The sequence below is a fragment of the Calypte anna genome, chromosome 1, assembly GCF_003957555.1.
Source record: "Calypte anna isolate BGI_N300 chromosome 1, bCalAnn1_v1.p, whole genome shotgun sequence".
Classification (NCBI taxonomy): Eukaryota; Metazoa; Chordata; class Aves; order Apodiformes; family Trochilidae; genus Calypte; species Calypte anna.
In genome coordinates this window covers 43,131,979-43,144,800 of record NC_044244.1, presented here as the reverse complement: position 1 = coordinate 43,144,800, position 12,822 = coordinate 43,131,979, and the positions used below count along the sequence as shown (strand labels likewise).

At 39.8% G+C, this 12,822-nt stretch overlaps 1 protein-coding gene across 6 annotated transcripts in view; it reads left to right on the top strand.

The window, feature by feature from the left end:
* ABCC9 (ATP binding cassette subfamily C member 9) overlaps nt 1–12,822 on the top strand; it is a 74,606-nt gene that overhangs the window by 23,503 nt on the left and 38,281 nt on the right. For all 6 annotated transcript variants that reach the window (XM_030466983.1, XM_030466976.1, XM_030466959.1 and 3 more), the window contains 7 exons: nt 1,199–1,354; nt 4,413–4,547; nt 5,818–5,980; nt 6,614–6,654; nt 7,079–7,221; nt 10,820–10,928; nt 12,344–12,454. In XM_030466983.1, coding sequence (XP_030322843.1) covers nt 1,199–1,354; nt 4,413–4,547; nt 5,818–5,980; nt 6,614–6,654; nt 7,079–7,221; nt 10,820–10,928; nt 12,344–12,454 — 858 coding nt within the window. The remainder of the gene's footprint in view (nt 1–1,198; nt 1,355–4,412; nt 4,548–5,817; nt 5,981–6,613; nt 6,655–7,078; nt 7,222–10,819; nt 10,929–12,343; nt 12,455–12,822) is intronic.

Below are 12,822 nucleotides of genomic sequence, written 5' to 3'. Positions count from 1 at the left end.
TTTATCTTCTTTGTTCATTTGCTCATGAGATTACTTCTGCTGTCTGTGAACAGAGTAATCTGTAGAGTCTCTTTGGACAAACTATGTTTAACAGGAAGACTGTCCATTCAGTGGTGATTCTTAATATGCTCTTTTTCAATTAATCCTGTGGGATGGAACAGGAATGATTCATTTCCAAAACTGTGTATCTAAAACCAGCAGCCATTAACTTGCTGTGAAAGTTGTGTTTAGCCACTGGAGACAGCAGGTCCAGCTCAGAACATGGGTGAGTTGTAGCAGGGAACCTCTCAGACCAAGCTCTCCAGACAGAAGTAGCACTGTCTGCAAAACAGAAACTGGAACAGATTTTTTTCTGGGGGTAATTAACCGTAGGAATATCCTCTCAGTGTGGAAGCCTCTGGTTTGTGCATGGACTGTGACTCGTGCAGTTGTTCCTAACATTTCGTGCCTTCTCCCATGATAGATAGTACACACTTGATGAAGAAAGAGTACCTGAGTATTTCCTTGTCCTTTTGTGGCTCTTGCTTGCCAAAATGGGGACTCTTAGAACCATAAGTACCTGATCTAATTCACCATGCTCTGTAGCCATTTCTGGTTAATTCTACAGGATCTGCCTTCCATGTGGATAAAACAGGGCAAAGGGCTCAAATTCTTTTAAGAGCTCCCTTGAAGCTGCAGTGTTTGATGCCTAGTCATAACTGTGAACTAGGCTCACAATATGCCCTTATTAATTTTAGATCCTGTTAAGAGCCTACAAATGTTACAGAAATAGATGGTCAGGTACGGGAGAGAAACCCAAAGGAATTCATACTCACCCTGATCAAAACTTCATAGCATAAGTTTAACTATCATATCAGAAAGATAGGATCTCTTTGACAGACAGTGTTACAGAAAAGCAGGCTCACCAAATGTTTCTTTAAAAAAGAACTTTGCATAGTCTCCTAAATTTTGATGTTTTCTTGTCACTGTATTCTATTTTAGCTCTGTGTCAGGCAACAAAATTTTTAAAAGGAATGGGAGCTTTTAAAAGTTCTCTCTCTTGTGCTCTCTCTAAGCCTGTTTCCATCTTTCTGTCTCAGGTGAGGGAATGGGAAAAGGGGTGTCTTAGGTAGAGACTGATAGGGCAGTTTGGAACATCTTGCTGCTACTCTTATAATTTTATCATTTTCATATCTTCTATTTTCTTCCTTTCTCACAGGCAATGATATATGATAAGATCCTGAGGCTTTCTACATCCAACTTGTCCATGGGAGAGATGACACTGGGACAAATCAATAACTTGGTTGCCATTGAAACAAACCAGTTAATGTGGTTCTTGTTCCTGTGCCCCAATCTGTGGGCAATGCCTGTTCAGGTAGAGCATCAAAGTAAAGGTCTTACTTTCAGAGATCCTCCAACCTTGCTGAGAAGAGTATATGTCTGTGAGACCACTACAAAACCTAGACAGTAACCCAGATTTCACACACTTTTGCCAGGAGGACTAAAAAGCAGTATGTGGCTCATCATTGCCTCCATGGGCTGGGAGGTTGTGTTTGGGAGCCAGCAAAGAGAGAGGATTTTTTTGAGCAAGATTTCCATGTCATGGGTATGGTCTTTGACTTTAGAAATGATGACCTATCATCCTTTCCTTGCTTGTATTTCTTCCACTACTGACACAGGTCCTCACTTTTATTTCTGCCACATGGCAGCAGCACAGGGGTCTGACCAGCACCAAGTGTTTGCAGTGTCCAATTTCAACTGTGTTTTGTGGCAGAAGCAAAAAGCAGTTGAATCTTGTTCAGTGACTGATAGCATCACTGCCAGTTCACTGCATGAAATGCTCAGAAGAGCTAAACAAGTTTAGCTGCTGTAAACATCTGGTTCTTTGCAAGGCTGTGAAAGATCTGTAGGCAAATCCGTAGGAGTGAAAGGTAAAAATTAATAGCCTGAAAGAAATCAGAAGTGCTAAATGACTTAATGATCTAAGCTGATTTTCTGTGAAGCTTGGACTTCTGTGGCACCTCCAAAATTCTAGGTTAGCATGGAATTGGCACGGTCCTTACTTATGATGTTGGTGCTGATATGAAACAAGTTTAAAAAGGGATAAAAGCCCCTTTTATAGAAGACCTATTTTGATGAAATTCCTGGAACTATTTCAGTAGTATATATAATTGTCAGCAATGCTACCACTAATGGAATTAAATACTTGGTTTATGTATCTGTAGCATTTACAGAGTCATAGAGTAATTTATGGAGAAAAAGACAAAAATGTTTGCAGGATAACTGAAGTTGGAAATAGTACAGAGTTTAAGTCACTGCTTGGAATCTACTCTTATTTGTAAGTGTGGCTGTTAATATTTTGAATCTTGTTAAATGAACAAGTGGTCTGATTCTTGTGGCTAGTAAATAATTATATGTATCCTAAATTCACAAATCATTTGTCTCTTTAATAAAGTGTACATACCAGCCACTACATAAATGTAATGGCCATCCTCACCATGACTATAAAAGACTGGTTTGAGGAAACTTCTGATGATTTTGCTAGTTTCTGTAGTCCACCTTCAGGCTGTCATGAGACAAGGAAGACAAGGGTAGCTTGAACATAGCTTTGGCTAGGAATGAGCACAGCATCAGCCATGAATTTTCACCTGCTGAGTGCACTTGGTGAGGGAGTATCTGTGGTCAAGGCTACATAGGGCTCCTTCTGCTCTTAAGCAAAGCCATTGCATTACATCTCTGCTCCAACAATATTATCAAAAAACTATTCTCAACAGTATTCTCAAAAAAAAGTATTCTCAAAATATTATGCAGTTGATCTTAATGACAGTGATTGTGTTGCAATATGCCCCTCTGCCTGATAAATTTAATTAACATTTTTTTTTAAAACAAAGGAAAGAGACTAACCCTTAGTAACTATGAGCTATATTATAACCACACCACTCTGGAAAAGGTAATAGGATTGCCTTCTCTTGCCTTATTCAGAGGAGATGAGCTTTGTTGCAAGATGAACCTCTCTTAGGACACGGCACTCTGAGATCCAACAGGTGTTCCAGCAGAAGTGCACAAACAGTACTCTGAGTCTGTTGCCCTCAGGACTGGTTAGCCTGGCTCAATACTACTGCTTCAGATTTGACTGACCTCTCTGCTGGCTTGCTCAGGACTGAGCTGAGCCTATGCTTCAAGCCTCACCTTTTATTGGCCCCCTAATCCTGCTCATGCACAGAGGGGGCCCGCCCTAATCAGGCACAGGTGGGCTTAACACAAGCTCATGCCCACTACCTGGCAATTAGTGGCACCTGGTTGCCTCTTTTCACTACAAAGCTTCAAGAGATATCCCAAGGAACAAACTATGAATGTCAAGGCTGTTCCCTCCTCAAGCAGAACAGCTTGTGGCAAACACTGAACGTAGATCCTTCCAGTGTGAGCCGATATATCCATACCCTGAGGAAGACTGGGATGAATCTTAGAAAATAGATCGTGTATCCACCTATTATAGACTGCGACCAAGAGAAAAATTCACTGAAGGAGCAGGCCCCCAGTAAAGGCCTCAGTTTATGCTGAGTAGAAATTACTACCTGTAACTTTGTATTATTCTGCTAAGACAATGGCATCTAAGTATAATACTATACATTACAGAAGCCTGAAAAGCTAAATAATGCTTTCAAAATGTTTAACTCCACCTACTCTTCTTTCTGATATTATATGATAGGAAGGCAGATTAAAAGACAGACTGACTTAAGAGATAACAAGAGTGCAAAGCAGGGATTTAGATTCCATAAGCCCTATTATCACTAAAAACATCTCTGTACCATAAAGTTAAGCTTTCACTAAAGATACTTATCTATGAGAGTTCCTATCTATTCAGGAATGAGAATCATGCAGGTAAAACTTTGGGGGAAAGTGTCCCAGACTCTGTAGGGCTAAGGTAGCTCCTACAGAGCTACATGGTGGTGATGCACAAGCTCATGTTTGTGTCAAGCAGTGTCAGCACATATGCTTCATGCTTAGGTGTTCCTCTGTCAGGAGCTGCAAGAGGACCTCTACAACAGAATGCAACTGTGATTCATGACAATCTCAAGACATTCAAATTCTTCCAGAGTGATGTAAGGAGCTCTCATGTAAACATGACTTGAGGACAGGGATTCTGTAAAATGCCCTGGGACAAGCACCATCATTTTAATGCTCCTATAGCTCTGTGGAAGCCCCATCTGGAATTAGGACTACCAGGCAGTAGCACAAACTATGCAGTTAATGTCAAAAATAAAAGCTTCTGGGTTCATTTCCCATAGTTTCCAAGCGTGACCTTCTGAAGTACAGGCTCAGCTGATTCCTATGAACCATTTAACTGTTTATTAGAAGAACAAATATTTATTTCTTGTTATAATTCTTGCATATTGAGATCTAATTTTTCTTTGTTGCTTTTTTCTTCTTAGATAATAATGGGTGTGATCCTGCTCTATAATTTACTGGGAGTGAGTGCCTTAGTTGGTGCTGCTGTCATTGTCCTGTTAGCTCCAATACAGTACTTCATAGCTACGAAGTTGGCTGAGGCTCAGAAGAGCACACTTGTAAGTAAATCATTTCAGTGACATTTTTGATCCAGAAATGAGCAAAGGGAGTGTGTGGTTCTGGATTCTATTCTTGCTGTTATTGAACAGAAGTTGCAGAGTTTTGGGCAAGCCATCCCGTAATTCCATTGTCCCTCCCTTTCTGCTTTTCTGTGGCTCGGTATCTCTTCCTTCCCAACAATTTTCAGTCAAGAATCTGGAAAAAAGTATGTGGGCCTTGACCAGCTGTCTCTGCAGTATGTTCAACTGGCATAGTTCCATCTGAATTCAGTTCCATGAAAGGGAACTCCTACATTCAGATGTTGCATTGCATTGGATGGCAGCAAACAGTACAAATGACTGATAGAAGGACAGCATTAAAGAATGTGCAGAGTCCCCATCTGAAATAGTTAGATTTTATGCTCTCCCCCCAGGCTTTGGTATTCTCTAAAAATAAGCTGCCACTGGCTGGATTAATATCTCTTTTCTGTTCTTCAGTAAGTTTATTTTGTTGCCTAATTTAGTTCTGCAATTAGAAATGTTTTCTGCTGCTTTGCCTAATTTTTAACTTTATTCTTGTGATCCTTGAACTTTGAAAATCAACCTTTGATGTTTGAGTTGTCAAATATTTAAAGATCCTTGTTATCATAATTTTCAAGAAGCAAATTAAATATACATGGATCTAATCTCCAGCACACTTCAGCCCCGTTGAGTTGTGCCAGTGTATGCTAACAGAGGATTTATCTCTACATCTCTTCAGAAATAGTATGAATATTGGGTTTTGCTCCTTTCTAAGTTTCTCTGACTTAAAATATTTGTAGGGTTATGATTTTACCAAAACTTACAGTTACTATTTTCTGAAGAGAGGCAATTACCTAACTATATCAATAAACATCTCATTTTCATGACTGGTCTCTACGAATCCCAGAATTAATCTTGTATCAGCAATTACACACAGTCTTCTGCCCACAGTTGAGCTGGACAATAACTGACCTAGTAATTAACCAAGTTTCACATTCTATTTCAAGGATTTAGATGTTTTGATTTAGTTGTCTCTTCAGAGGACTATAGCTTAATTTCCCCTCATGATTGTAAGCATTTTAATATCTCCAAAGAGCATGGAATTTTATATTATTTTACTCAGTATGGCACCTGAAAGCTTGTGCAAAATCACAAACAGAATTATATATCTGTAATTAATTATACAACAGAAGTTAAGGGAAAAGAGCATTCTCATTAAAAGTACAAACCATTTTCAGTTTTTTTACCCTTGCTTTCTTTTGACATGAAGGACTATTCTACTGAGAGGTTAAAGAAAACAAATGAGATACTAAAAGGCATTAAGTTATTAAAGCTGTATGCCTGGGAGCACATATTTTGTACTAGCGTGGAAGAAACAAGAATAAAGGAACTCACCAGTCTCAAAACCTTTGCACTTCATACATCTCTTTCCAGTAAGTAACTGTGTTTTTAGCACTCAGAAATGGATCCTGTTCTTCATGTCAACATTCCTCCTGACTTCAACTAAAGTGAGATGCAGCTGTGCCTGTGACACTTTTTCTTTTGGGTGTAATGTGTTTAAAATAAAAAAAAAAAAAAGTCAAATATATAACACAGAAACTTGAAAATATAGAGTATATCTTGTTAATTTTTTTTATAGTAAGTTTTGTCACCTTCATTATGACATGACAGTTATGAGTTGCTTTATAGAGACTCCAGATAATACTATCAGCTCTGAGTACAGCAAATATTTATTAGTGTCTGAAAGAATTTGTATTTTCTGTAATGTAGAAGAGCTCAGAGGGTAATGTTTTAATTGTCTTGCACAATAACTGTGCACATAAAACTATTTTTCCCAGTTCACTAAAGTATACAAATGAGAGAATTTCTTGGCTTATTTGTTAATGTGTTTAAGATCTCTGTCATGGAAGAAAATTTCTTCCTGCAGAGCAATTTCCCATTGGGAGTTTTAATTATTTGAATTGGAAATAACTGAATTCTTTTAGTGACTTGCAACTAATTGTCAATCTTTTTTTTCTTATTTCATATAATCTTGAACCCCAATGTATTTTATTTCTCTTTCACAGTTTTTATGAATGCCGCCATACCAATCGCAGCTGTTCTTGCAGTAAGATATGTTTTTTTCACTTTTCTGTATAAAAATGGAGAGAAAAAGAGAGAACAAGAAAGAAAGGACCCCACTGTTACTGTAGGACATTTTGTTCATAAAACCAGCAGATGAGTTAATGTGCCTCTGCTAATTGTAGGATAGTGTGATGCTGGAAGTGCCCATTCCCAGAGATGGCAAAAAATGCTTTGATTTTATAAAGACTTTGCTTTCTTTTTAAAATGTCTAAATGTCTTTAAATTGACAAGTTTTAAAAATATTTTTCACTTTAATAGAAGATACTTTCTCTTGAGTTTACTGGGATTCCCAGTAGACTGAGATGTAGAGTTCTCGGCCTTAGTTGAGCAAAATACTTTGCTTGCTCCCCTTTTCCATCTTCTTTCAAGAGTTCTTATCCTGACATGCTCTTTTCCTGATGTGACAGACTTTTGTGACTTACACATATACCAATGACAAGCCACTGCAACCTGCCCAGGCTTTTGCATCACTGTCCTTATTTCACATCCTGGTCACACCACTCTTCCTGCTCTCCACTGTGGTTCGTTTTGCAGTCAAGGCTATCGTAAGGTAAGTGGCCTTTTTATTTTTTCCATCTCTTTAACACCTACATTCAGTAATAAAAAAGGGAAGGTTCTGGAGGAAAAAGGTGTCTCTACATGCTTGTGTGGAAGAGGCTTAAAAAGTAGGATTCAGATGTTCACAAATGTGAGAGAAATCAAAGCAACCATTTCTTTTTACTGCATGATAAAAAGAAACATTCCATTCTTTTTATAATTTCACTGAATTAAGTAGTCCAGATTCAGAGCTTGACTGTTCTTTCTTGGGACATGCTTCTCTTCTCACAGTGGGGCCACCACCATTGCTCTTACCTAGTACTTTTATGGACTCTTGTAAACACAGAAGGAAATGAGAGACTGGGCTGAAGCTGCCTAGCATGTCCTGCCTCACATGGTTTAGGACTGGCATGGACTCTCAGTAAAGAAAGTGGATGCTGGAATGGTGGGTACTAAAGGACAACGTACTTAAGGGAAACTGAGACTGAAAGGACTTCTCCTATGGATGGAATGCCCTTCCCTTGAATGACACTGAAGAGGCTCAGGAGAGGAAGCATAGTAAAGCAGATGTGTGGGAGATGTCTGTGAGGGTTAGGGAGCTGCATGGCAGGACAGTGAGGAAATGGGCACAAAGTTGAAAAGATTTAAAAGAAAAAAAGGAAAAGGAACTCATAAAATGTGTTACTTCATCAGAAACGTATGAGGCCCAGGCATTTATTTCTGCAAATAGTCCAGCAAAACAACTGCCTTCATGCTTCAATGCTTAATCTTAATGGAGTTGATTGGTTGTGTTAGATTTTAGACTTTTGGCTCTTGCATCAGTGGTCAGTATGGAAAGAGTCATGGTTGTGGGGCAGTTAGGTAGACATAGACATAGCCAAGATGTCCCAGGAGGCACAGACTGACAGCTGAGTGGCAGTAGTGTGTCAGATGGCAAGAACTGGCCTGATGTGGAGACTTCCTTCTCACCCAGAAACATAGTTCCTTCTTGCCAAGACTGGGGCACTCTGGCAAAGTATTCCATTGCTGCTTCCACTGCCTCTTTTTGGTGGGTAATGATAATAACAAACAGCAGTCAAGGGGGCTTCAGGCTTCACAGCTGCATCAGTACCACACTCACTTAAAAAAAAAAAAAAAGTAAATAGGATTTATTTTTATCAAAGCAGCAGCAGGGACACATGAGAGATTTTCTCTAGGTTGAAAATTATTTCTGATTAGTGGAAAATCTCAAGCGTCCCTTATAAATCATCCCAACTTCTACAGCTCTGCACTATGTTTAGCCTAGGCCTAATATCAAAATGGTGTGTACATTTTCCTTAGCAGTGCTGGCCACCCCTTGGGACATTATTTAAAGATGATATTTGCCAAAGCAAACTTTACCCTTTGGCAAACTTATTTCCTAACATCTTTCTCCCATAAACATCATGAACCCAAGTGAAGAATAAAGAATGCATGCTTGGCCACTTCTTGGCTCTATCATCAATCAAGCACATGTATTTGGATATGCACTCATTTGTGTTATGATTAATTGCTTATACTTTGGTGACAATCTCCATTGTAATGAAATGAGGCAACCAGGTGCCACTAATTACCAGGTAGTGGGCATGAGCTTGTGTTAAGCCCACCTGTGCCTAATTAGGATGGGCCCCAACCATGAGGTGAGCTCTACTGGCGCAATCGGTTGGGGCGCGGTACTTATACAGCAGTAGGAAACCCGAGCAATGCTGAGGCTCTGAGTTCGAGCCTCACCTTTGGTTGAGCTCTAGTGGCACAACCAGGTTAGCACAGTGCTTATAGAAGCGGTACAAAGCCAAGCAATGCCCAGATTGTGAGTTCAGGAATGAGCCAAGCCTGTGCTTCAAGCCTCACCTTTTATTGGCCCCCTAATCCTGCTCATGCGCAGTTGGGATCCACCCTAATCAGGCACAGGTGGGCTTAACACAAGCTCATGCCCACTGCCTGGTAATTAGTGGCACCTGGTTGCCTCATTTCACTACATCCATTTTATTGCAAAGGGTAGTTCTAGAACCATGAAAGCTTTTGAGGAAACCTCCCCTCATTCAAATCAAAGAATCATAGAAGGTTTGGATTGGAAAGGACCTTAAAGGTCATCTAGTGCCAACCCCACTGTATGGGCAGAGACACCTCCCACTAAGACCAGGTTGCTCAAAGCTCCATCAAGCCTGGCCTTGAACACTGCCAAGGATAGGGCACCCAAAACTTGCACGGGCAACCGGTTCACCACCCTCACAGTAAAGAATTTCTTCATAATATCTAACCTAAATCTAACCTGTTTCAGCTTAAGACCATTACCCCTTGTTCTATTACTAAGTGCAAAAAGTCCCTACCCAGCTTTCTTGTGGGTTCTGTTCAGGTAGTAGAAAGCCACTCTAAAGTCTTACAGGAGCCTTCTCTTCCCCAGGCTGAACAACCTTAACTCTCTCAACCTGTATTCATAGGAGAGATGCTCCAAGCCCTATAAGCATCTTCATGGCTCTCCTCTGGGCTCATTCCAAAAGGCCCATGTCCCTGTTATGTTGAGGCCCCCAGAACTGAACACAGTGCTCCAGGTGGGGTCTCAATGAAAAGTCATGGTTGATGTCTTCTTAGGCAGATGATAAGAATGAAGTCTCTGACCTTCTACAAGAAGACAAATTCTTGCTTAATGCACTTATGTAAGACTGAAATTCTAATATGGGAGTTAGACGTGTGTATTTTCCTTCCAAAAGAGGAAATAGGAACATATATATTAGCAGGAGTAAATAATGACAATAGCAGTGCTCTCTTGATAACCAATATCTCTGTGGCTTGAACACCTATTGATGTTTTCATATGAAATGCTCGGACAATGAAACAGGACTACTCTCCCATTTGCAGATTAATGTTCAAATCACTGAACTGAAGTCATATGTCCTACTTTCTAAATCTCTGGCTCAATGCACCCTTATTTTAGTTTCTGCAATGTAGCTTCACCATGACCAGTGGGTGGCTTTGTTCATCCCTCCCCCAGAACAAGATCCAGGTGCTTATGGCACTCTGAAAAGAAGTAGGGCAGAAAGAGGATCCAATCTTTTTTGGCCTGTGCATAGTATTTCCTGAGTCCAGCTTTGAGAAGTAGGCAAAGAGCTCTCACTGTCTTTCTCCAAGGCTGGCCAGGGCTGTGTTGATTTGTGCAGTAATCAGCCCAGTTTGCATACAAAGTATGCAAAAGCTGTGTTGAGGATGCACCTAGTGCATTTGGCATTTTCAGAGGGTGCAGGTGGGTGAATTACTCATTCTTGCATCCTGACTGTGAGTAGGCATGAGAAAGGCATGGAAGAGATAAGCCTGCCAAGATCAAATCCCACAGAGCTCTAATGGCACTCATATAACTAGACCTCTTCTTCATTCAGAGCTACCAGTTTGTGATGTTTAATTATTTTCATCTGTCCTTCCACATAAAGATCTTCCATATTAGTATTTTTTCCTTGACACTAGTAGGAAACTGAAATAATCCCATGAACTTCTTTTGGAACATTACTGAGAGGTCCTGCTGGCTGGAATAAACAAAAATGGAAATGTGCTCATGGAAACCTGGGTCTGTTTAACTCACTGTCCCATTTTCTTTCAAGTGTTCAGAAGCTGAATGAGTTTCTCCTGAGTGATGAGATTGGAGATGACAGCTGGAGAAGTGGGGACAGCACTGTAGCTTATGAATCCTGTAAGAAGCACACAGGAATTGTAAGTTTTATTTTATGACATGAATTTCAAAGCAGAAAGGCCATATAGCCATGTACAAGGCCAGGGGGCTAGCTGATAGGGCTCCAGAGTTTTAACTTCTAGCCTGACTCTAGCATTGACCACTTTTGCCTTTTCTGTGTCAGGATCTCAGTGTTTCCATGACATCAAAGATCCTCAAACACGTTTCAGCATTGCTGAAGTGCCAGTAGTAGTAAAACCCCATAACACCAACAAATCATTTCCGTAGGGTTCAGATTCAGTCTTTTCCATTTTCATAAATGATCTGGTTGCATTACCTGTGGTTTTGGTGTTTGTGCTATATATTGCCATTACTGCCCATTGTATGTTGGGCATCTTTAGGTAGGACTGATTCACACTCTGAGAAATTCAGAACTGGAGATGGGAAAAAAAGTTCACCAAACTTTTTGAAATAGGAATTAAATAAAAAATGCTGTTTCTGGAGCGCTACATAGCGTGAATTTGAATAAAGTTTATGAGGAGGATAAAAAAAAGGGAGATTGTGGGGCAAAAAAAGATTATTTCATGTTTGAGTTTTTCTAAAGATATATGTTTCTACTGTTTTAAACTAATTATGTCATTGGAAACATGACTGAAACTTAAAGATGGCAACAGAAAGAAAGAATTACTACAAAACAAGCATTATTTTGATCAGAATTAAATTAGTTTCTCAACATGAATCAACATTTTCCTTGTTTTTCGAGCTTAACAGGGGTAATAAAGGAAACAAAAGTGAAATTATTTCACAATTCTATTTTGTTTCTCTTGCCCAGGCCTACAGAGAAACAAAGTCTAGAGGATGGGGAGAGGGAAAAAGAAAGATAATATCTGTAAAGGTAAATCATTCACTGTAGAGAGCCCAGCTGAAAGGAATCACTATGCCAGTTCAGCTCAGTACAGTGCTGCTCACAAACACCACAGGTACCTCTGAGTGAACTCAACAGTCTCTGGTGAGAATAACTCAGTGAGTTATTCTGCACAAGGTAATTTGATTTGCTTCTTGCTCCTGCAGTTATTCTGCTTCCGAGAAGCAAACTGGTAACTCTCCCTGTCATTGCACTATTGCTGACACAGCTTTGTTTGGAGCTGCCTCAGGCAGGGCAGACCTACCTAGTGGTTTGAGGAGGATGACAGAGCTGAAATCTGGAAGTATTTTTATGCATGGGCAACCAAAATCAGAAAGATATTCTATGTGCTTCAGTTAAGGGTGTTTGAAACTTTACAATATGTGCATCACAGGAGTCTGCCTTCATTTTCACACATATTGAAAAGCAGTGGTTTCTTCTTGAGACCTAGAATAGTGGTAAGGAAGGGAATGGATTGTCTGTTTTATAAGGAACCAAATGCTGTCCTCTTGAGAATTCAAACTTTTCTTCTTCCTTCATTTCCCTATGTAGCACACCAAGGCCATCAACAGGAGACAGCCCTTGAGGTATCAGCTTGAAAGCTATGAACAGTCAACAAGGAAGCAAACACGTCCTGTGGAGATTGATGATGTTGCAATCAAGGTGCTTTGAAATTTGTTTATGAGGACCAAGTCCTCCTGCTATAGTATCCCATAGTGTTCAGTTGCTGCTTTTCTTTCCAAGTCAAATTGCCCACTGAAAAACAAGTCCTTAAATAAGTTAGCACTTCAGCCACACATAAAATGAGAATTTGTTTTGGCCCCGATCTTTATACTAATTCTTCGTCTTCTCGGGAAATAGGGGCATCATGAGTCCAAAGGAACAAAACCTAAATACTATGATATGCAGAAATTAATATTGACTTTTTAGACTTTCCCTTCAGGCACTTCTCTTTCCCCAAGTGAACCAAGCTTTAGATATTTATTACAACATTATTTCAAATCATGTTGGCCAAATTTCCCTCCCATACT